The 23499-nt window shown below is 39.0% G+C and overlaps 1 protein-coding gene across 6 annotated transcripts; it reads right to left on the reverse strand.

The window, feature by feature from the left end:
• Positions 1 to 217: 217 nt before the first annotated feature.
• atl2 (atlastin GTPase 2) lies at positions 218 to 17750 on the reverse strand. 6 transcript variants are annotated; one of them, XR_003594004.1, is made up of 16 exons: positions 17649 to 17750; positions 10613 to 10773; positions 10132 to 10341; positions 9138 to 9155; positions 8598 to 8732; positions 8394 to 8498; positions 8229 to 8279; positions 8086 to 8142; positions 6913 to 7005; positions 6616 to 6754; positions 6396 to 6523; positions 6085 to 6141; positions 5606 to 5677; positions 3755 to 4186; positions 3520 to 3578; positions 1712 to 1849 (listed from the first exon to the last, which is right to left on the reverse strand). XR_003594004.1 is itself a non-coding variant. In XM_028006126.1 (16 exons), the coding sequence occupies exons 1-16, from the start codon at positions 17719 to 17721 to the stop codon at positions 2177 to 2179; spliced, it is 1884 nt and encodes a 627-aa protein (XP_027861927.1). In that variant the 5' UTR covers positions 17722 to 17750; the 3' UTR covers positions 2002 to 2176. The 6 variants fall into 6 exon arrangements, 5 of the variants coding, with proteins under 5 accessions (XP_027861931.1, XP_027861932.1, XP_027861927.1 ...); XM_028006126.1 differs by lacking the exons at positions 1712 to 1849; positions 3520 to 3578 and adding exons at positions 2002 to 2314; positions 2550 to 2564; XM_028006130.1 differs by lacking the exon at positions 3520 to 3578 and having other exon boundaries at positions 218 to 1849.
• Between the last annotated feature and the right edge of the window lie 5749 nt (positions 17751 to 23499).

Consider the following 23499-nt stretch of genomic DNA (forward strand, 5'->3'; position numbering starts at 1 on the left):
GCAATTGCTTCAGAAAACATTTGGTAAAGTGATTAATAAATCTTTTAATTGATTTCATAAGAATTGAGATTGCAAAAACACGCTGATTATTCCTATGAAATCTGGGTTTGTAATATCTACAATCTGAGAAGCATCCGTTCAAATGTTTGATTTATCTCCCTGTTGCCATAAATTTTCAAAAATACTTTTAAGACTTAAAAATAAGAGGAGCCAAGAGGACTGTGTGTATGATTTATTCTTAAAATGAACATTTTAAACAAAAATAAATTACCAGAGATCTCTTTAAAAGTCAGGCTAATGTCTCCGGCCCAGCAAACGGTCCAGTCTGGATACAAATATCCACAACATGCAGCCGTCCAGTCCGTCCTGGTGACCATGAGCAGCTAATGGAAACCTACAGCAGGAGCTTCTCCTTTACCAGACCAGACTGGAAGAAAACAGCCATGGAAAACTGATCATCTATAAAAATGTGTACATTGTTTATTTAAATAATCAACATACATGCCTGATTTAATATACGAGCGCAGAAAAAGAGAAACTGTACATTACGAGACTGCTGATCGAGGTGAGGATGGAATCGGTGTAAAAGACACAGCTGTTGGTGTGAAAGGCTAAAAGAAACGGAAAACATGGTAGAGTTCCTCCGGGAGGTTCGCGTTGTGCATTAAAATCCATTTCATTCTACTTCTGGGAGGTTCCAGCCCCGGCCGAGAAACATCGGGCAAGAGATTCAAGTTCAGCTCTTTTTTTTTTTAAAAAAAAGGAGCAATTCAAAAAAATTCAAAACGATGAAAAACTAACTTCACAAAACATCAAATCAAACCGTGAATGAGACTGACCGTCCGAGCTGGACCTCCCACAGCTTCTGAGGCTGCAACCAGTGTGTGTTGGTGCAGCTTTAATGGAAGGCATGGATGAGGAAAAAAAACAACACTGCTTAAAAATGAACCTCTCGTCTATAGCTGGGCTCTAAAAGCTCTTTACAGCATGCACAGAGCTCAATACTGACACATCTGCTATGAGGCTGCTTCAAAGCACACTTTGCTATCTAAAAACAATCAAAAAACAACAGACCCCCTTAAAGAAACAACAGTAGGGAAACACTTGGTGCTACCTGCAGCTCTTCAGTTATCTATAAGAAGTATTAAAGGGACACAGGGAAGGGTGAAGGCAGCCTGACTCCAGAGAGTTTGATCATTAAAAACGTCACCTCCTAGTGTTTGGAAAGAAATACAGCTTTGCTTTATTTCCGTAGCTTGTGTTTTTCGTTTCGACAGAATTCAAGGAATCGACCCGTTATTGGTTTTCTGAGCGGATGAGTCAGCAGAGCTGAGAAGATGTCAGGGAAACAGAGAAGAAAAGGCGCACTTTGAAGGGTGGTGCATCCATCGATAGCAGCTGCCCACAGCTGTGTCAGTTTCCTTCATCTTGAACTGAGTGCAGTCCGATTCCAGCGAATAACAAAAAAAAAAAAAAAAATAACGTAGCACGGCAGATGACGCTCTGCTCGCTCCGTTGATTGTGCAGCATGTTGAGTGAGGCACTAAGGGGCGATGAAGAGCAGGTCACACTGCAAGGCTACAAAACAGAGAGACGGGGCGCCGACAAAAACAAAACGTAGAAAGAGGGTCAGCTTTGGTGTTGAACTAGTCCCACAGGTCTAGCAGTGGACAGACGGCGGTGGGAGGAACACGACGATGATGATGGGGGAGACGGAGAGGGAAAGCGGTCAGTCAGTCTTTAACCTGGTGGGCTGGGAGCCCTGTTCTGTCAAACTGGCTCTGATGGAGTTGAAGACCGTCTGTCGGACATTGTCCTCCATGTAATTTTCAACAAGTGGCTTCAAAACCTACAGGAGAGGGGGAAAAAAAACAATCAGCATTTCTTCATGTTGAAAGGGAAACTGAGAAAAAACAGAAAGCAGACTCCAACATGCTCCAAAGATGCTCAAACAAAAACCACTTTTCTACTTTAATCTAAATAAGATTATAAACAGTTTGCCTTTTTAAGATCCACAGACGGCTGCAGCTCTGCAGGTTTCCGCACTGAGCAAAACAAAGTTCAAGAATCCGACACAAAAAGGACTGAAAGATGATTAAAGGAGACGGCAGCAAACAGAGGACATTTCTACGTGAGAGGCAAAGTTAAGAGTCTGAGTCCAGCAGCTGGCCAGCAGCTAGTTGGTCTTCTTGTAGTTGTTGTTGAGAGGAACCAGAGCTTTGAGTCCAAGCGTGGCTCCTGATGGGAGGGAAGGGAGCAGAGAGAGGGGCCACGCCAGGTGGCTCCTGACGGGCTCCAAGAGTTTGGAAATCACCTGGAAGGAAAGGCAAGGAGGAACAGTGGAGTTAAACGAGGAGGACTGGCGTGAAGATGGACGGCGGGAGGGAGGGACGTGGGACGAGACTGGAGTGGGGAAAAAGAAAAAGGGATATCGCTTAGGATTCAAGCACATAAATAAAAAAGAAAGAGAAGAAGGAAAGGAAATCAGGTAGGATGCTTTGAAAGGTGGACAGGCGGAAGATCGAGAAACGGGAGCCGATACGTCTCACCTTTCTGACTGTCCTCTGAAAAGCAGGGGAGGCAAGAAGAGACAAACAGGAAGGAAGGAGAAGCAACAGGAGACATGAGGGACAGAAAACAGAGCTGCTTCTCCTGGCTAACAGCAGGGTTTAGGGAGAGAAGAAAAACTACAACATGAGCTCTACACACCACGGCCCTGCATTAAAACATAAACATTGAGTAACATCACCGACCCAGATTGGCACTAATAAAACTGATATTGAGTCTGAACACATTTAGCCAAATGAAGTATCTGCATCAGTTCACCTGTCAGTTTATGTGGTCAGAGAAATGCTCTGGGTTTATTTACACCTGCATTTTGCTCAGTGATTAATTAACCCAGGATAAACGTTAGCGTCCAGTCTAACCACTCAGAGCTTCCTCTGCAGTCTTCCCACTTAGTGGAAACGGAATCATGTTAAACAATGAGAGCATGACCACACACAGGTGGACACTCCCCACAAGTAGATACTAAGATAGTACTGAAGGTAAATGCTGCAATGATGCTCATAATTAAGGCCAAAGGTCTTTAAAAATGCAATTGCTGTAATTTAGTCTTCAAATTATGCAATTGCTTCAGAAAACATTTGGTAAAGTGATTAATAAACCTTTTAATTCATTTCATAAGAATTGAGATTGAAAAAACACGCTGATTATTCCTATGAAATCTGGGTTTGTAATATCTACAATCTGAAAAGCATCTGTACAAATGTTTGATTTAGTCCTGCGTTGCCAAAGATTGACAATGTAAGACTTAAGGAACATTGCTCAGGTGTTTATCTGTTTCTGAAGACTCCATGCAGTATATTTTTCTTAGATGACAAAATACCTCCAAATAAGAACAAAAGACTTTACATGATGTAAAATACTTTCAAGCAAAAGACATAAAATGGAGAGACTAGAGAAAGAAGGCCAAGAATTACACAAAAATCACCTGACATTCATCCTGATGAAACTTACTTGATAATTAAGCACCTAACCTGGATTTTGCATCATCTGGGTTTTTGAGGCAGGTATCACTGTACAAAATCAGATTGTTTATTTCTTAATTTTTCCAGAATATCTCTTATCTACTGACCTACATGAATTTCTTGTAAACAAAGTTACGCTTCCATATCCCACAGACATCCATTCATACTCAACAACATGAAAGAAAACACACACACTCCGTCCAGCTTTCACTCTGATCACTCACCTGTTCCCAGAGCGCTTCGGCCAACTGGTCTATCAATATTCCCGCCTCCCGAAATTCTCCCGAATACTTCACGTACGCCCAGATGCAGAGGAGCAGCAGCGCCACGCCCAGGACCATGTTGGCCAGCGCCGCGATGACGCTCAGGCCGATGAAGCCGGTCACCCCCGACAACACGTAGGTGAAAAACATGACCACGAAGAGCGTGGCGGGCGTGCGGGCTGCATAGAAGATGTTTTTGCCCTCGTTGTGCTTGGAGAAGTTGGTGTAGGCCTCCTTCAGCTCCGACTCCAGGCGGTCCTGGTAGCGCTGGCAGAACTCCTCGCCGCCCATTTTCTTTATGGAGCGGAAAAACTTGACAGAGTCTTTGGAGAAAGCTTCGTGGCAGCTCTCCAGGTCGGCCGGGGCCATGTAGGGCCGGTCCCCTCCGCAAACCTGTTCGGGACGGGAACAAAGAAACAGCAAAAGAAAAATGACCAGAGTTTTTATTCCTGACCAAGTTCATGACCGCGCAAATCATCTTAAACCGTTTTCTGCAACATGACACTGTTTATGCTCAGTATAAAGGCTCCCATCAATAAGTACAGTAGTGAACTTTTCTGTAACTTCCCGTCATCTTCTCCTTTCCTCCATTTCACATTAGTAGGTTGTATTATAATAATAATAATAATTTCATTATTATTATACATCTGTAGTGTTAGGAGCTTATTTTGTTGAGACACACAGATAGTCACAAATAAGCCTATTTTGTGTTACAAGAAAAATGATGTTAATCATCCAGAGATCAAAAGGATAAAAATCTATTTGATGTTTACATGACAAGTGGATGAGGGTCTCTAATCTTTATCTGGTTCCTCAGTTTAGCGAGCCACAGCACTTCTCCTTTTGTGTTTATCTGAAACTTGTTCAAAACCTTTTATGTTTTCAGTTTTTGCTGTCTCAGGTGCACTGGCTTCGCAGCTCGGTTTAGTTTGGAAATAATGAAAGGGGTGATATTTATATGAATTCTGGCAAATTTTTATTGCAACCAGTATCAGCAGCACACCAGAGTGTGTCTGTGTATTGCTGCTGCAGAAGCTCTGAGGTACAGAGCGAGAGGAGCAGACTGCTCCAACACTAAATGATTCAGATTCAATACATTTTACTGTTTTTTTTCCCTCCAGGCCTGGAAAATGTCAGACTGATGAAATAACTTCAATTTCCAAATCATACTGCAGCAGTGCTCAGATTTTTTAAAAGCCAATTTATTGTTATCCATTCATTTTTCAAATCATCCGTCACCAGCCACTAGGGGGAGCTGCAGCATCCACTTGACTAGAAGTTCAGAGCAGCAGCAGCAGAGTAACATGGACAAAATAGAACCAAGCATTTTGTCTTCAGGCATTTCCTTAAATCCCATAAGTTACTTCATAAATAGATGTAGTCCCACTTTGAATGTCTTTGCTTGTGATTATATAAAAATAAATAAAACAAAAACAATGTCACATGTTCCCAGTTTAAGCAAAAACAATTTTACTGCTTTATGCGAGGCGTTAAATTCCTCAATAACACAGTGGCATTTCCTGCTGCTTCCATTCCTGTGGAAACGTCTTAAAATGAAAAACATTTAAAAGCTTATTATTATCAAACATCCTATGAAAACTTCAATGACTTTTCTCAGTTTGACCTTTAAATCTCAATCAAGCAGCAAATACTATAAGCCTTGAGGCTTTGTCACTTCTGCAGCCACACCTGAATGTGTGAACGGCTGGTTTAACATTAAACAGTCTGATAATAAATGCTCTGTGCTCTTTTTCTCATAATATTGGATCATTTTTGGCTTTGGGGAGTTTTTTTTAATCATAATGTACGCACCTTCTCCATGCTCTTGCTGTACAAGTCTTTGGCTCCAGCCACAGCAGTCAGATTATTGGCCTCTGCTGTAGCCTGACCACAAATAAAACAGTTAGAAAAGACATTTAAAATTCATTAACAGACCAAGAAAAATGTAAAGGTTTTACAAATATGACAATCATAAAATGTTCTACTTGTTAATTCATTCAGACCTGTGTTTTTTCCAAACATCCACAGGTTTCTAGTCTCGCCCTTTATACTCAAACACTCTCTGAATGTTTGCACAATTTGTTGCTCTGCAGATGTTGAAAGTTGATTGTGCTCATCATTGTGAAATAACTTCATGAGCCCATTAACATGCCGTTAAGTACAGGACAAAACAGCAACAGAAAACATCCAGCTTTAAGAGGCGAAAATATTAAAAACTAAGTACATTTATTTCAAAGCTTTCAACAGACTCCATTAATCGGTTTATTCTGTCTGAAGACGCGGTGACTGACCTGCAGCATGGACTTTGGATGAGGAAGCTCGTCACCTTGGTAAATCTTTATGTAGGCCTGCAGAAAACAAAAACACAAAATCAAACATTATTTTAAAACTTTTAAATCCATGATCACACAAAATCTTCAGATGCGCCAAGGAAACAAAGCAGAAAGTTTCAAATCGGACTTGCCACCCATGACACCGTGAGACGTCTTCGGTAGTGACAGACATATTTCTTAGAATCAATAAAATTTTATAATTTGTGTACTTATTAGTACAATTTGAGAGCAAAACCGATACTGAAGCTACTCAGAAATCGCCGCAGCACCTTGAAGTACTCCACCAGATCCCTGCAGGTGATTTTGCATCCACCAATCTGCTTCTCCACCAGCTGATCTGGGGCCAGCAGCACAGGCATCAGCTCAGCCAGCAGCGTCTTGAAGTCGTCTTCGATGTCTGAGACGAACACACGCAAAACCGTTTCATCCAAGCATCACATGGATATTAACCTGCATTCTAAGTACAAGCTAGCGTAGTTTCAGTCCCACCTTTTAGCCTCCCATCAAACTTTGGGTTGGTGGCCACCTTGAGGCCTGGATGAGGCAGCAGAAAGCAGCTGATCTTGCTGAAGCAGGAGTCGATGTGCTTCCTGACGTTCTGCAGCTCCTCGTGTTGGCAGTTTTTAACCTGCAAGAGCAAATGGTCCGGTTTTGTGCACAGATTTGCTTAAATCATTTAGAAAAAGGGATTGTGGAGAAATGTCTGGAGGTGAGTTTTCTTCTCAGATCAAATCCATGCATCTCCATGCATTTTAGGAACAAGCAAAGATTTCCAACAAATCTCACCTGCAGTCTTTTTTGTAGAAAAGCCTGTCCTCCTTTCAGTCCATAAACGTATTCATACGGAGAACTCCAATCCCGAATCAAGAACATTAAGGACTTGAAAGAAAAAAGAAACAGAGTTAGAAAAAAAAAACTTTGGAGTTCATAATGAACACACACAGATTTATGTTTTTTGTTGGGTTTTTTTGCTCCCTATCAGATGTTGTACTCACAAAGAATTTTGATGAGAATTGTTTAAAGAGTAGAAATGAACAAGAATTAAAAAGTGGACACCCTGCTATTCAGCAACTATAAACAAAGGTACATCTCAAGAGATAATATGAAATTAATGTATATTCTTGGAATCAAAAACCTTAAATCAGCATCTATACATCTTGTAAGCAACATGAACAACGTAATGCTCTAAAATTCAACTAAATGTCGTTTTAAAAAGTAAGCTTTGTGCCCTTGAACAATCGTCTCGTTATTTGTCCTTTCCATGGGTCAAAAATAAAAACAACTTTTAGTGTTTCTGGCTGAGGAGAGTTTTTAACTCAAGAAATGTGACAAATTTAGCCCATATGTCTTAGATAGGACAGTATGTCTGTGGTGGCTTTGAACCAGTGATTCCAGCCACAACTTGTTACTTTGCACAAGTTGTTCCAGCCACCACATTCAAATCATCCAATTCATTTGATTGGATACCGCATGCTGTAAAGGACTTCAATGACCTTCTGCTGGACATAGATCCAGACAGTCATCTTAACTACGATCAAATAGCTGTGAGTGTAATCAATCTCATAGTTTCGGTTTTTGAATTGAAGGACTGAGCTGCGCCTGTATTATGGCCAATTGTTGAGATGAGATTTATTTCCCCACACACAAGAATAAAACCCACTACATCATGTTGGACATTAAAAATCTGCATACTGAAGCATAAGTCTGATTTTGGCTAGTGCCTAGCAGCAACACCAATAACACTTTGTTAATTAAAATAAAAATAGTAAGAGACTCATAAAAAATAAAAAAAATCTTAGTAATGTTTATGCAGCGCAAAAACAAAATTTTGCACCCATTTTATATTATATTTTTAGCTGGTAAATATAATTAATAGGTATGTTTATGGTGATATTTAATTGGGTTTAATTAGTTTTAAATGCTTATATATTCTGGATTCAGACATCAAACAGTGAGCACCTGGAAAGGTTTCGATTCAGTTTCTTCCATTGCCAGTCGTCCGTATTCAGTGAAGAGCTTCATGAAAAAGAAAAGCAGAAAATAAGAATAAAAAGTCAAAATAACTACCGTAATTAGTTTTTGAAGAAAGAAGTAACACAAACCTGCAGATGCTGCAGATCGTCTTCCTGGATGTTATGGGACAGGTTGTACACCTGACGACAAGCAAATGGAGGAAAAATAACAAAAAATTAAAATTACGGTACACGTTTATGTCTTTAGCAGAAACAAAACGTAAACATTATTACAAATGATATGTTTTCTGTTACCTGGACAGAGCTGGTCATGGTGCTGAGAGCGAACACAGTAGCAGAGTCCTTTAAGGTGGACTGGCTGTCAAATGCTCCCTGAGTGTCAACGAGGAGTACAGCGACCTATAAAACACAAGTCAGTGTGGAAAAATTCACTCTAAATAAGGAAGTTAAGACTTTCCAATTGCATCAGGAAATTAAGAAAAAAAAAAAAAAACGTACCTTGTTGCCATCAGGCTTATCCACCACAAACACATCACTCCACACCTGAATTCCTGTGGTCTCCCTCTCAGAGCCTCCCCTCCATTTGAACCCAATCAGGGGCTCATGGTCTCCTCCGATCCATGTGTCGCTGTGCTGCAAGACGGAGGAAAAAAGCGTGGAAGGGACAAAAAAGGAAATGCTTAAACGACCCAAGTTAAACAGAACTTGGCACAGAACACCTGCAGTACAGTTCGTGTTTTAGCACTCTCAAATGCTCTAATAAGTTGTGGGATAGTAGCATTTATCCCCCTGTGGCAAATCCTATAAAAGCTACAGGAAGCTTACTTTTTAAAAACATTCTAGAGACAGTCTTGAGATCTTAAAGGATTGCGTGAGCAGAAAATATCATCCTAATTAGCAGCAGGTGATGTCTCCATGTCTCTTAAGGCTCCTTTTGACAGTGCAACCCAAAATGTCACAAATGAAAACAAGCAGCAGTTGTTTAGAGTCCATCATACAAGAGCATACGTTATTCCAAAAACAGTGGTTTAAACTTACCGTGGATGAGATTGGTGTCTGCAAAACGAACAATAAAAAAATTAGGGAAAAGATAGTTGTAATAAAAAATTATCTTCATCCACTTGTACACAAATGTCATATTTCAAGCATTGTTGCACTACAAAGCAAAAATGTGAAATAATTTGTCACAAAGGAACACCACTGCAGTCCCATCCAACAGAAGAAAAGAAAATCCTCATTCATAGCAACAATCATTGTGTCAAAGGAAACAGAACTTTAAACTTCCATTTAGAAACATAACTCAAAAGCATGACATTGCAAAGTTTCCCTTTTATATTTCATAGAAAAAAAAAAAAAGAGTTCAGCATTTAAATAAGGCACATTCAAACTATGAGACATGGACTTTTCACCAGCAGGTCTCCACCATGGGGTCCAACACAAAGCCAGTGCTCTTCTGCGTTTCTTTCTTTTGCAGGAGTGTTAAAATGAAAAAGATGCAGCAGAAATGGAGCAGGGAGAAAGATAACCCAAGAAATTACCCAGGTTACTGAAAAGGCAGTAAAAAAGAAAAAAAAGATGATCCACAGTGTTAAGTTCCACCAATACCTCGTTATTTTAGTTATTAATGGGATGTTTAACTTTTATAAGAATCGATTCTCAATTTAGTTAATCCCAACATATACTGTGCCAATGAAAAATTCACATACACTCATTACGAACTTATATTAATGTGTGGCTTTTAATGATGGATTTGGATTGTTCTTATTAACCTTTGCCACAATTTACATTCAAGCTTATTCCAAAACACACTTGTCTTGTTAAGAAAATAGTTCAGTCTTGAACCCAGTTGTGTGTTGCAACCAAAGTTGGGTAGTGACTAGCTACATTTACTCGAGTAACTTTCTTTTAAAAAAAAGTACTAAAAATCTCAAATTAATGACTTTCATGCAACAGTGAGTGTATGCGACCTTCTGCCTGGCATGGCATATGTGCCCTTGTAATTTTAAAAACCTAAACAAATGTTAAACCGTACCTGATTGTACATGTAGCGCAGCATGAAATCCAGCAGGAAGGACTTGCCCTTCCGAAAAGCTCCAGCCACAGACACGACCACCACGTTCAGGTCCTTCACATGGTCCTGCAGCAGGATCTTCTCGAGCGCAGCAGCGTCCAGCTCAAAGATGCACTTGCTCTCGCTGGCTCGGACGATCTGGACGGGCCCCGGCCTTTCCTCCGCAGCAGGCTAAAGGAGAGTTTCAAAAAGAGCTTTTACTGGCATCCAAACGGGCTCATGAAGATTTTCATCTTCTCTGTAAGAAGATGAAAATTAAGACAACTCTCCCTGCCGACCAGCTGTGCCATAAATACACATTTATAATTCTTTTTTTTTTTTATGATCATCTTTTTGTCTTCCAGATACAATTTTACCTTAAAAACATCTGTCTTTCATAGGAGGAAAAAAAAATCTGAAAAACTTTAGGAGCTTAAAAGAAAAAAGCATGTTAAAATATTACCTCCCCAATCCCTTCATCTTGTGAAGGACTGATGCTGTCGGTCTGATAGGACTCTGGGGTAATGGTCTTGATGTTAAACCCGTCCGGCTGGTCTTTTGGCTGCGCTGGAGGAGGCCTCTGACTGCGGCGAATGATCGGGCCATCTTCCATGTCTTTAAACCCTTTAGAAAGCAAAAAGAGAAAGGTAAACATACAAACAAAAGTCACCTCGTCGTGACAGGTCAATATTAGAATCAGAAGGTAAACCAGACCGAAACTAAGACGTGCAACTTTTTTATAGTTAAGATGTAACATTTGCTTGTGAGGAAAAACAATGAACTACATCAAACTGGAGAGAGGATGCTTTCTTCTTACTTTCTGTGCTCCACCAAACACTGTTTTTCACTCTGAACTTCTCATCTAGGTCAAACTGAAAATAGCCTTGTGGTGAAATACACAAAGGGCTGGAAAAAAAAAAAGGACACGAAGCAAGTATGTCACCAGGACAGTATTTTTATATTTGCCGTCTGTCACGTTGATTTTTCAGGGATAGCCGTCCAATTAAATATAAATCAGGTTGCACATCTCCTCTTGTGTGTCACAATATTTTAGCTTATATTGGTGGCAGTCGTTCAGGCATTTAAATGTACACAATTGAAAAGTTCCTCCTTCTTCAAGCTGTAAATCTGTTGCCAATTTAAGTTAAGTCTCTTGAAAGCAAAACATTTCAACCTCGCTTCCTTCTTTTCAATAGGGAACTCTTTCAGATTAAAGGTTTGAATAAAACTTCCTGAACTCAGACAAAAATGTATCAGACAGGTTGAACCACAAATTTTAAACATTACTCATCCGAATATCTCAGTCACTCAATCACTTATCCGTCCCAAGTTACCTGAGGAGTTAAGCATCTCAAATAATAACTTTCAGTTTATTTACAAGTCTAAGACACCCTTCCTCAAAGTCAAACTTGCTGACAAAGAAATAAAATCTTTAACTTTCAGTTTGATTGATTTTCACCGTTTTCTAATAGTAAAAATCATAAGATAATTAATTCCATACTAAAATATCCATAACTCTGGAAGCTGGTTAAGGGGCATATTTAAAAACATTAAGCAACACTCTCAAACCAGGGAAAGAAAAATAAATCTAACATTCAATAATCAACCTGGACTTGCTGCAAGGTTAAAGCACAAGTCGGTTACTGTAATCTGCTCTGCACACAAATGAGCCCTGAACACTTCCTCAGTTTGTGGCACTGCAGGTTCCCATCCAGCCCAGAGAAGCACTTAGCGAAATAAAGTGGAGCAGACTGGAGCCGTAGAGAGAAGTGGACTGGCACAAAGACGGCATTCTGCAGGGACGGCAAGGAGACAACATTGCACTGCAACAGAGAACATGTGGAGGAGGACAGAAAGTACACAAGGAAGCACAGCATGGTTCAAATATCCCGACTGGACCTTTATAATAAAGAGGTTAAAGCAAGAATAAAAAAACCCAACAAAAAAAAAAATCTGCCATCATACTTTGATGCTTCTTAAGTAACCGAGATAATATCAGATCATTGGGTCGCATGATATTAGAAAATCTTGCGATGGGAATAATATTGATAATATTGCCATGAAGATATCAGATATGTGCCTTTTTTCTAGTTCTCATGTACGCCTATGACTCTGTGACCTCTAGCGTTTTGAGCAACGTCCTTCATGCCCGCTGTGAACATCTGCTAGTTTCAGACTGTAACTGGCAAAGTATTACATTAGCATGAAAAATGCAAGTTCATAACACTAGGAATACATTATCACCCAACAATTACTGCACTGCACTCTAAGAAATGTAAAAGTTGGAAGAAAAGGATTTCTGATTTTGATTCTGAACTGTTTTATGATTTTATAAGTAACAGACGTGTGAATGTCTTCTTTTAATATTACATTTAGCTTATGGTCTGACAGTCTGATGTCAAACCAACCAGTAAATAACCAAATCTATAGAGACTCTTTATGAAAATCTTTATGATTAAAGAAAATAGGGTAGGAAGGCAAAAGCAAAACAAGAAATTGCTATATTAATTGTAAATATTGTAGTAAATTTCAACTGTCCTTAACTGACATTTTATTCACAGCTCAGTTTCTTCCTTGCCATCATCATCATCACATCCCAACAACTCTCCTTGAGCTTTGGCATCTCAATCATTAAAGCTGCATCAATTGTGGGCATGAAGACATTGAAAGTTTAACCAAGAGGCAAACTAATACTGGACCCTGAACTATTATAGGCTGCAATAATGTTGCACCCAAACAGTCCTTTGTAATCACAATATTGCACACTCTGAAACTGAGGAGATGATTGCAATCTGATATAATGTGTAGACATCATGTTGCAAACTTCATTGTCGTTTTTTTCCCACGTTATCAAAGGTTTGTATGGAAATGCACTGGCACCACTACTGGTTTAGAATTATGCCAGGAAACTACAGAACTGCACCAGAATAAGTGATTATGTTCAAATAAAATTCTGTAAAGTATCTCTTGCCCAGAGCCATCTTTCTCCATCAAAGGAGGAAAGCTGTTAAAACCCAGCTTCTCAGTTGAACTCTTGTAAATTTGTATCTTTTCGGGAAACAGGTTTAAAATTTACTAGTTCAGAAACAAAATGAACAGTCATATCTAGTCTGAAGTGCTTGGCTTTCTTTTCTAGTGTTTATTTTTTTAAATATAATATATTCTATCCAGTTAGGCGAGTTATTGAAAGTATCCCTTCATGTTTAGTTTATCAATAGCTTGAAAGAGTCAAATTTGTTTTTAATGTAGAGCCGTTGATTAACATCTTACTAGTACAGTTTGTTGCAGGTTTTACCAGGACAAGTCCAAGCAGGGGCCATCTTGGTTAACTCCCCAGTGGCTAGAAGGACTATTGCAGGGCATCAGTTACTTTACAACACACACTGTGTCCTGTACCTCACCCAATAAATACATAGTCTCACAAATTTAGCAAAGGATGCCACTGGTTCATTGTGTGTTAACAGGAAAGCATCTCTATAACTATATTCCTTTCTGCAATTTTCATAAGCTTCCATAGTTCTCTCTGCATCTGCCAGTCTAACCTAGATTACTACACTGAATACAAAAATCAGCTTTCAACTCCAGTGACTCCTGCTCTACATCCGACACAGCCTTTGATGACACCAAGGTCCACTAACTATAGCAATGCTCTAAATCGTTAATCTAGACTTAAAACAAGATGAAGTAATGACACTTATTGAGTAAGAACTGGGAAGCAAAATTGCAAGCTACTAAAATTCTATTTAGAAATATTCTTGATTACTCTTATCTGAGTAATCAAAAAACTCAGGCCTAAAGCTTCAACTCGAACAGAAACAATGATGCTGAGAGTAAAAGCAATCTGATGCATTAAACACCGACACTTCAACATTTTTACATTTACAGTATCAAACCATCTGATCCTCGCTACAGGGAGGGCAAACGTATGGTTGCTTCAGGCTGACCAACAAGGACAAAGTGCAGATTAAGATGGAGTCAGCCAGTATGAAATCAGACATAAAGGTCAATATGATAACGGATTCATACTCATAGTCTATGTTAGCCTCTGAAAATCACTCCGATAATTTCACCAAATTCCACTTCTCTCCAAAAGATCATAATTTTCACACTGAAAAACATACGCTTAAAAATTTTCAAATTCATTTTGTTTCATTATTTTGAGTAAATGTCATCTCGAGGTTTTAAAAAGGCAGCTATGAACTAACACCCAGTTACAAGTGAGATTAGTTATGACATAATTGAAAAATATTTTTATTTCATTACTTCAATTCGAAATGGGCATTTTATTATAAAGAGGCATTACTCTTTATAATGCCTCTTATATATAGAGAGAGGCATTATAAGCAGCGTGTGTTCATTAACAACACGCTGTGTTGTTAATGAACACAGCGTGATCATTAACAAGAGTTTGTTCATTTAGATGCTTATGGGTTGCAGCTGATACAGTGGCTGCATTGTTGTGCACACAATCATGGTCAAGACTGCTTGCTTGGTTTCCCCAGTCAAGCTACAGAAATTGTTCAAACTGTGTTGCATCCAAACATATTAATGCAAAGTTCAGTGGAAGGACAACATGTTAGAAAAAGATGCAGCAGAATTAGCCATGTCTTTGAAATGACTGCAAGGCAAAGCCAATAGTTTGGTCCTAAAGCTCCATATCTGTGGTGGGACAATTGTAATGACTGAAAAGGAAGTAGTGTCATGAAAATGACTAATTACATGTTTACAAGAAATCATCCAGTCCTAGTTGATATTTTCATCCTAATATTTAACAGTCAAATTATATATTTCCCCAGTATTGTAGAGCTGTAATGCTAAGAAGAATATGAGGGACACCAGATCCAACAATGCAGACATTTGTTACGTTACCTCCTCAGCTGACTGACCTACGCTGACCTCTTTCATGCCACCTTAATTTGATGCAGTGAATCATACAAAACTAAAACCGACCAAGTACTACTGAGTGTACTTACACGCACATACTTTTTAGTAAATCAACATTTCTGTTTAAAAATCCTTTTTTTATTGCTGCCAAGTAATTTGAGATTTTCTGATAAAAATTTGGGGTTTTCATGATCAAAAGCAAAAATATAGCACTTGAAATTTATAACTGTGTGCAACGAATCTATTCAACATAAATGCTTTGTTTTCTTTACCTTCAAGTAAGGGGTGTTGAACCCATTTCAGTAAGTAAATTTACTGAAATAAATTTACTTCTCAGCAATATTCTACTTTATTGAGTGGGATCCGTACATAAAATCCCCGCAGTTAAAATTCAATCGGATCAGATTCTACCAACTGAGTTCATATACCACATGGTCAAATTCAGAAATACAAAGTCTGAGACAGTGGTGACCAAACCCTTAGAGCAAAAATCCTACATCTGCTAGAGCTTTCCCTTAGTTCAGCAAACCTGAATCGAATGATTACTTATTACCAGGCCTCTGGAGAGCGTGACGCATGCTGAGGAAGTAAGTCAGCAGTCTGTCTGCGATACATTGGAGCAGCGAAACGTCTCAAACCTACAGGACTCTGGGCTCTGTCACTGGAGTTTGACACAACTGGTAAGAGACGACCAGCAAACTGCATCATCTCAAGCAACTATGGGGGTACAGTGAAAAAGCAAATGGCTAAAAAAAAGAAAAGAAAAAATATATATTTTCTTAGTTTCACTAAAATCAAATCTTTAAAACTGTTAATCCTAAACTTTAAAGTCCAAAGATAATAATGGTATCACATGTAGCAGAAGAAAATGGCACAAGATTGACACTACAGGAAGTAAATAAAACATATCAAGGTTGATATCCTGACCGGTTAAACAAAAGTTAAATAAAACCACATGGTTAAGTGTATAACTGCTACATATTATGAAAACATCTGAATCAAAAGACTGACATTTTTTTTGAAAGTATGCAGTCAAGTTCTCCAGAGTACCACTAAGGACTTGATTACTAGATTCAGGTGTGTAGCTGCCCTTGTATTGTGGAGTTGAAGACCCATGTAGACCAACACAATTCTACCCCACCCCCACTTGTTGCGACACACTTATGGTCATCCAACTAAAACAAGCCTTCACTTCCAATAAAGCCAAATTAATTTGCTTGGACATATTTCTAGCTCGAATAAAAAAAAAAACTAAAGAAACAAGAAACTAAAACAATGCCACCCATCAGTCTTGTTAAGGTAACTCTGGGATAAAACTACAGTTAGCAAACTACAAGGAAGTCTGTTCTTATGCAGCAAACTACAAGGAGGAGGATCAGCACAATACTATTAAATTTTGTGTTTATAAAAAGTGTTTATTCTAGTTATTAGTCCATGTACTAAAAGCTACAATAATTTTTAATTTATTCAGTCAGAAAAATAAAATAAACACATCATGCCCGGCGTGATTTCAGATTGTTTTTTAGCTAATATTTTGATGCTCAATTTCTGTGTAGAGTTATATTCGGCCATACATTTATAAATGTATGGCCGAATATACATATATATATATATATATATATATATATATAATAAAAACAAGTAAAATACAATGTATTCAGTTGAAACAGTTAATAGAAAATACAGGCGTATTCACGTTTTTTAATCTCTCGTTTGAATTACAGATGTGTCATAGACTGAGAAAAGAAAATAAACCAGATTGACTGGACTGATGAGTGGATCCGTCCTCTGGAGTGTCAGACTGAGCTGTACTTTTCCATATTTTTTAAGATGAAAATAGGGTACCCTAACCCTATCCCACACCCTATCCCTAACCCCCTAACCCTTAACCCCAACCCTGACTGCACCACATAAATATGAAACAAACACTGCTAGTTATACTTTGACTGTTTACCAGACTGATATTATTTTCATGATAACAAGGGAGCCAGTGACTGCATGCCACTGTTTGGGCTCCTTCAAAGTTAAGGGGATAAACTTGCTGGCAAACTCTCCAGCCCGCTTATAGTGCATTTAAAAATATCCGAGTAAGTACTGGGATAAGATTAGCGTATACAGAGTGTATACCCTGCGGAATGTCAATGGTTTTTAGGCATTTTTGAGCGACCCAAAGGAATACAGGCTAACTTAAAGATAAAAACAGCAGGAAACTGGCTGTTATCAGGGAGCCTCCAGGTGAAAGTTAATGCTAGGATAAATGAGGCGACAGGTGTCGGGGTTGAGTTTTGTATCCGGGTCAGTATCTGATTCAAACAACACATGCTCAGCCAAAAACACGGCTGGACCGAATATGCCGAACCAGAGCTTATTTGCATCCGCCTGTCGCTACTGCTTGGGTTTCAGAGGGAGAGAGGACGTATTCTGGCCGGGGTGTTGAACCCAGATTGGCTCAACACCGCGGGTCTCCAACTGAAAGCAGAAACGTCTGACTAACGGAAGAGCGAGAGGAACAAAGACCACCTTAATAAAACGCCTTCTCTTACAATCCCGTTCAAACGTAGCACCTCTATCTTCCTTCTCGAAAATGTCGACTAAATAATTCAGCGGGAGTTTACCTTCGTCTTCGAGTCGGCGTTTGGAGTTGCAACCGAAGTGATTTCTATTCCTCGGCCCGCTCGCCGTCGCCATCTTGGACAACTGAATTCTGACGTGGCTGACGTCAAACATTTTTAATTCTTCTCGCGCTGCGTGCTGGAAAAGGCTCCGCCCCCAGGCTGCAGCAGTTGTAAAGCTGCACTGTTTTGTTTTTTTAAAATCTGCTCATTTTCTATCCTTAAACTGGTTGGTTATTCATGTTTTATAACTTATTTGAAAAATAAATAAATAAATAAATATATTGCACAGATGTTAAATTTGATTTCTTTGGCCCTCGTGAAGAGCTAAGTACCTCTACAAGAGTACACCAGCCTCGAAACAAATATGCTATTGCTACTGTAAATACGGTGTTAAAGCAAAAACAAAATGTGTTTGGAAAGAACTCCACTGATGATTTACAAAGATAGAACATCCTGCCTATGCTGCTCCTTCTGCCACCATATTTACACATCAGGGCCTGGACGGAGCAGGATCTGGCACCAAGACAGAGGATCCTGTTGGTCTTATTGGTCATATTTTCTGATATTAAACAGAGAATTAATTATACTGGATTATGATGTTTGTTGAGCTTCTCGAGACATTCTGGGCTTCCAGTAATACTTATCCTACTAGAATTAAATATACATCATTTGCAAACACTATGCTTAAAACAATTAAAGTTGTATTTATATTTCACAACTTTGCTTCTAAGTGGTCAAAATATTTAATTAAAGTGAATTTTTTCAATGATTAGAAATATATATTACGAAAGTGTAAATTGAATACACATATCCATATGTAAATGTCACTTAAAGTATATTTCTCATTGATATATTATAAATAAAAATGGGGGCAGCGCTTGTTCCAAAGTATGCTGAAAATGTTATGGAAGTACACCACTAGACTATTGATTTTTATATGGTATGTATTTTTGCTAGTATATTTGAATGTATTATTGAAAATTTAAATATATAATATGTACATAATTAAACAACCACTACTATAAAAAAATAACTATAGAGGCTAAGGATTTAAGGAAACAATAAGTGAAATGAGAAAATGCAGAAACATTTAAAAACAGAAAGAAAACGAGGTACATTTCAAAACCACAAGATGTAGCCTTACAATGTGAATAATGTTCAAAACCATAACCAAACGTCTGTCTCTGCAATTTAACTCTGGCAGCATTGTCAACGCAACAAAACATATTTTTTGTAACATTTTTATTGCGATTATTGAAAACCTAAATTTGAATCAGATGTGACATTACATTTCTAAGTTTATCTGAGTGGTTCAGTTTTACAGCAAAATTTGCTCTTTGAAGGTTGGTGCCATCTACCAAGACAGCCTTCAGTTTTGTTCTGAATGAACTATCGAATCTCTAATATTTAAAATATAATAAAAGTGTACCTCTGAAAACACATTCTCACCACTTCTTTAGAATCTCATGGCAATGTTTCCAACTAAACTTTGGTCTTGTTTGTGTCTTGTCTTGACAGGATCCCATTCAGGTTCATTTATCTCATTCCACTGAGACGTCTGAGCTATTATCGCTGAGGAAATTAGCATCATTTCCTCAGAAGGTCTCTGCAGTCTGTTCAGTCTCAGTCCCACTTTTTTTGCTTGAATACTTCAATTCTTGTCTGTCAACTTATTACATAACCAAAAGTAAGTCTTCAGTGAAGAAGTGTTGCATCAAACAGCAGAACTTTGGTATCTTTTCAAGACTGTGAACTGATTCAGATGAAATGGAGCTCCTCAACATTTTGCCTCTCACACAGCAGATCACTTGTTTGACTGAATGATCTACTTATAGCACTCACCTTACTTTTTTGGGAACTTTGGTCAGGATGTGTCGTTTTAAGATAATTCAAATTTTACTGCAGTAGCATAGTCTCACAGCTATAGAGAAACCTTGTCTTTCGTTTGAGTACACTTAAACAGTGGTAAAAAGTTTCCTTTATTAAGAAATATATTTTATGATATCACATGTGCCACATTCATCTGCACCTAATAAAATCCTTATAATGTAATTTAAGCTTGTTCTTCAGATACACTTTGGTTTTAAGTCAACCCCCATTTCCAGGAACCTTGAAATAGTAATCCACAACTTCTGTTTCCCCAGAAAGAAAAACAGGCCATTCAAGAAAGGCAGATGTGTGTATGGGACAGAAAAAACTACTTGCCCAAACCTGCCCATATTAATGGTGAGAGCAAAATGTAAAAAGATTTAAACAACTGGAACTGTGAGAAACAAGTTTTGGCTAAGGACCTGTTTAGCTTGATTTGTATATAGTATATTTTTTCTCTGCTGGAGCATACTCACAGTGAGTTAGTAGGTAGGGTCGGGAACAAATTCACACATCAGTCAGAGAACTGCAGTGAAGAATGGGAGATTGGGATCACCAAATCTCCATAATAATTGCCCATATCTACATGCCGACTGGTTGTTTTGGAGGCAAATAAGGAAGTATTTATATCTTTTCATTACAAGTATAGATATGTAGACTTCTCTAAATGCTATAAATATTTTACTTGAGCTGTGATTTTTGGTGTGTTTTTTTTTTTTTTTGGCATAGACAATCTACTCCTGGTGGGAAAAAAAAAAATATGCAGGGAAAAATACCTCACACCCACTTGTAGGTACGGTAGAGGACGATGATGACGTGTGCCTGTTTGTTTCCCAAAGATACTTGTTGTCATGATATTAAAGTGTCTGAGTTTAGTTTTGTCCGGTTTGTTCTTCTTCTTATGCTTCAGAGGGTTTCTGTATTTTGTTTTGTTTTTAGTGAGGTATTATTTTCTGGTTATTTATTTTATTTTTTATGAAAGTCACAAATTCACATACAATGTCGTGTCATCTAAATGACATTCATTGTCATTTACATGAGGATGCATACCTTTAGACGGGTTGGAAAGCCCAGACAATGATGTCATGACTTTGAAATCTTCTGATTGGGAAACTGCTCCCCCGTGGATGTGCCAAAAGAGTTTGTTGAAATATTTTTGAAGTTAGCTTTCGTGATGTTATTCTAAGGAACAGTTCCCTTCCCTGTTGAAGAAGACGTCATGTCACTTTGAGCTTGTTGGAATGTAAAACATTCCTCGGAGTGATGGAAGGCCAACAAGCTAGTCAGATGTAGGCCTTCTGTTTTCACTGACTTTAAATTTGAAACAACTCACTCTGAAACCGTTCATATCAGTGAAACAGAGTGGTATGTAAGGGAGTAGCAAAAGTCTGACAAAACGGCAACGTCACAAGACACTTTGCTACAATTTGTGCTAACAGTTTTCATGCCCCCATGTGAAGCTAGCGCTAGTTTAGCCTTCTGGTCTTGTCACTCCACCAGATCAGCTGCGACTCCGTCCAATCTATCTCCATCAAGAATGGATAAAACTTTTAGCTGTTGCGTCAGACTGTACATGTGCTTTCCTGCTCTCATAGGTTTTTTTTGAAAAATTAACACTATCTTGGCCACTCAGCTGACTGATAGAAGTACGTGTCAGCTTTCCACCATTCGGTAGGTGTATTTACCTTTCCAACGTGATATGACCTCTTTCTACTCCTGCAGGTTAAGGAAATAGTTACCACTAGCAACTTCCAAACAAACCCTTTAAGCAACACCTTAAACACTGCTTCCTTGTATGACACCATGAAAAAAAAGTCTACAGAAACCAAACTTGACATGTAAGAGAGAATTGTGGAGCTGTGTAAGTCTGGTTCATCCTCGGAGACAGAGCAAAGAAGAGGACGCCTTCATCTGCAAAAACAATTACATGCAGGTATAAACAGCACAGGAATGTTCAGTCACCCTGCTTTCCAGGAAGGAGACTTGTTCTAACTGTTTGGTGCAAAAATCAGTCCCATAGCAAAATCAAGAGCTTTTGTGAAGGTGATGGCTGAGAAGGGTTAAAGTGTCATTATCCACAGTGGAACATAAGTGTAAGTGACATGCACTGATAGATGAAGAAGCCATTAATCTGAAAGCAAGATAAGAACAAATTACAGCTTGAAAATGCTAATGCAATGCTGGGAAACGATACCAACTGAAAAACAGGGCTTTTAGCATGATGTTTTGCTGCAGAAGGGACTGGTGTCATGAGAAGAGAACATTATTTGGAAAAGGAAGTTAAAGCTTGGCTAAAAATTTGGTGTTTCAATGCTTAGAAACTTCTCTCACTTACGCTGGTTCTGTCAGGAGGAGTGGATCAGAATTTCAGCAGTTTCATGGAAACAGAAGATTTGACTCAAGTCATACAGCTAAAAGGCAGTCCTGCTGAAAACTAAGGAAATATATACTTTAAAATGATCTCACTCATTTTTATAATTGACCTAAAACAGACAGAGTTTCAGACTGAGTTTATATGACACGGTTAGAAATAAGGGTGTGTCTTTTTTGCGCAGTGTTTGTAAAGATCTGGGTTCAGCTGTGCACTTGCACAGTTTCCACGGTTTTGTCAGATCCTAACATGATCCGCTTCGTGCCTCGCCGTTCGGGTCCGTCTTGTGCAGAGGTCGCGCTAGACTGTTTTTTGTTCTCCGTCATCTTGACCGACAGTATTAAAAAAAAAAAAAATCGGTCATGTGCTATTTTTACCCGTCAAATCATAATCATATTAGCATTAGGCTATTTAGCCGCATTTTATGCGGTTTAGTTAATATTCACCTAGTTTAACCGAAACCAGATCCATTCACCACATAAAGCAGATGAACGCATCTAACGTTTTCTCCGTAGTGACAAAAACCACTGACTGTGGACCAAATAACTTATAACAAATTAAATTAAACGACTCCACTTAAATTACAAGCGCTTCACCCGCTGGGGTCTGAACACGCAGTGCCTCGCAAATTCCTCCTGGTTCGCATCTGCAGAGAAATCTGCGCTGGTTCATCAGTCAGTTGGATCTGTCTGACCCAAACCGATCGATTGAACTCTGTGAGATTTTTACCCTGTACGCGGTCCGGACGTTGCGCTTTTACGACGGTCTTTTTGCGTGGTTTCGCTTCTCACGAAACAGACAAATGTCTGCGGTGCCCCTCCAGAACGCCGCTCTCCTGTGCGCGGGAGGTAATGTGAACAAAGACGGCTCCTTTTATTGAAACCGCAGAGTAAGTTTCATTCTTCGCAGCGGCGGAGCGGCGTCCGCGTTGGTTGTGCAGCCGCAGCGCAGCGCACTGCGCATGTTACGTCCTAATTAACTTCTGCGTCTTTATTTATTTCCTCAAGATAAACTGCCGGCTCCTCTGTTTAGACTATAAATGGTTTAACACAACATTGCATTCTCTTTATTTTTTTAATGTTCTGCAGCCTATGTACTGGAGACTTGAATTAAACGCGCCATTTCAACCAAAGGTTAGGAATGCGCTTCTGAACCAGACGCTCCAAAGCGTCCGGTCCATAACCCTTCAACACGCTGTCAGCTCCCGGTCAGAAAGACGCATTTACTGCAGTTCAGTGTCCATGAGATGATATTCAGAAATTATTTTTTTTATTAATTGATTTTAGTTGCCTCTGCGATGAACTCTGCGCATGTGCACCAGTCAAGGGTGTTAATTATAACCTGTCGAAATGACCGACGGGCTTGAAATTTTCCCGTCGTTTAAAAAAACAACCGGCCAAAACAACCGAAAAATATTCGGTCAACGCGACCTCTGGTCTTGTGCTCCTTCTCGGTATCCTTTTGTTTGCACATTAAGTTCGTTCCTCTCATTCTCCATTGCAATGCCCTTTCGGCATGACCCTGCCCGGCTCCTGTCTGCAGCGTGTTGCGCACTTGTTAGAGCGCACGCCATCTCGTGTTTCAAACAAGATGTCAACAAAAACGTGTCGG

Source organism: Xiphophorus couchianus, chromosome 22 (genome assembly GCF_001444195.1).
Source record: "Xiphophorus couchianus chromosome 22, X_couchianus-1.0, whole genome shotgun sequence".
Lineage (NCBI taxonomy): Eukaryota > Metazoa > Chordata > Actinopteri > Cyprinodontiformes > Poeciliidae > Xiphophorus > Xiphophorus couchianus.

Coding starts and splice junctions, on each gene's coding strand:
- atl2 (XM_028006126.1), bottom strand. CDS start 17,721: ATGGCGACGGCGAGCGGGCCGAGGAATAGAAATCACTTCGGTTGCAAC. Junction 8,143..8,228: donor ACGATCTGCAGCATCTGCAG/GTTTGTGTTACT, acceptor TTTTTCATGAAG/CTCTTCACTGAATACGGACG. Junction 6,142..6,395: donor ATCTGGTGGAGTACTTCAAG/GTGCTGCGGCGA, acceptor TGTTTTCTGCAG/GCCTACATAAAGATTTACCA.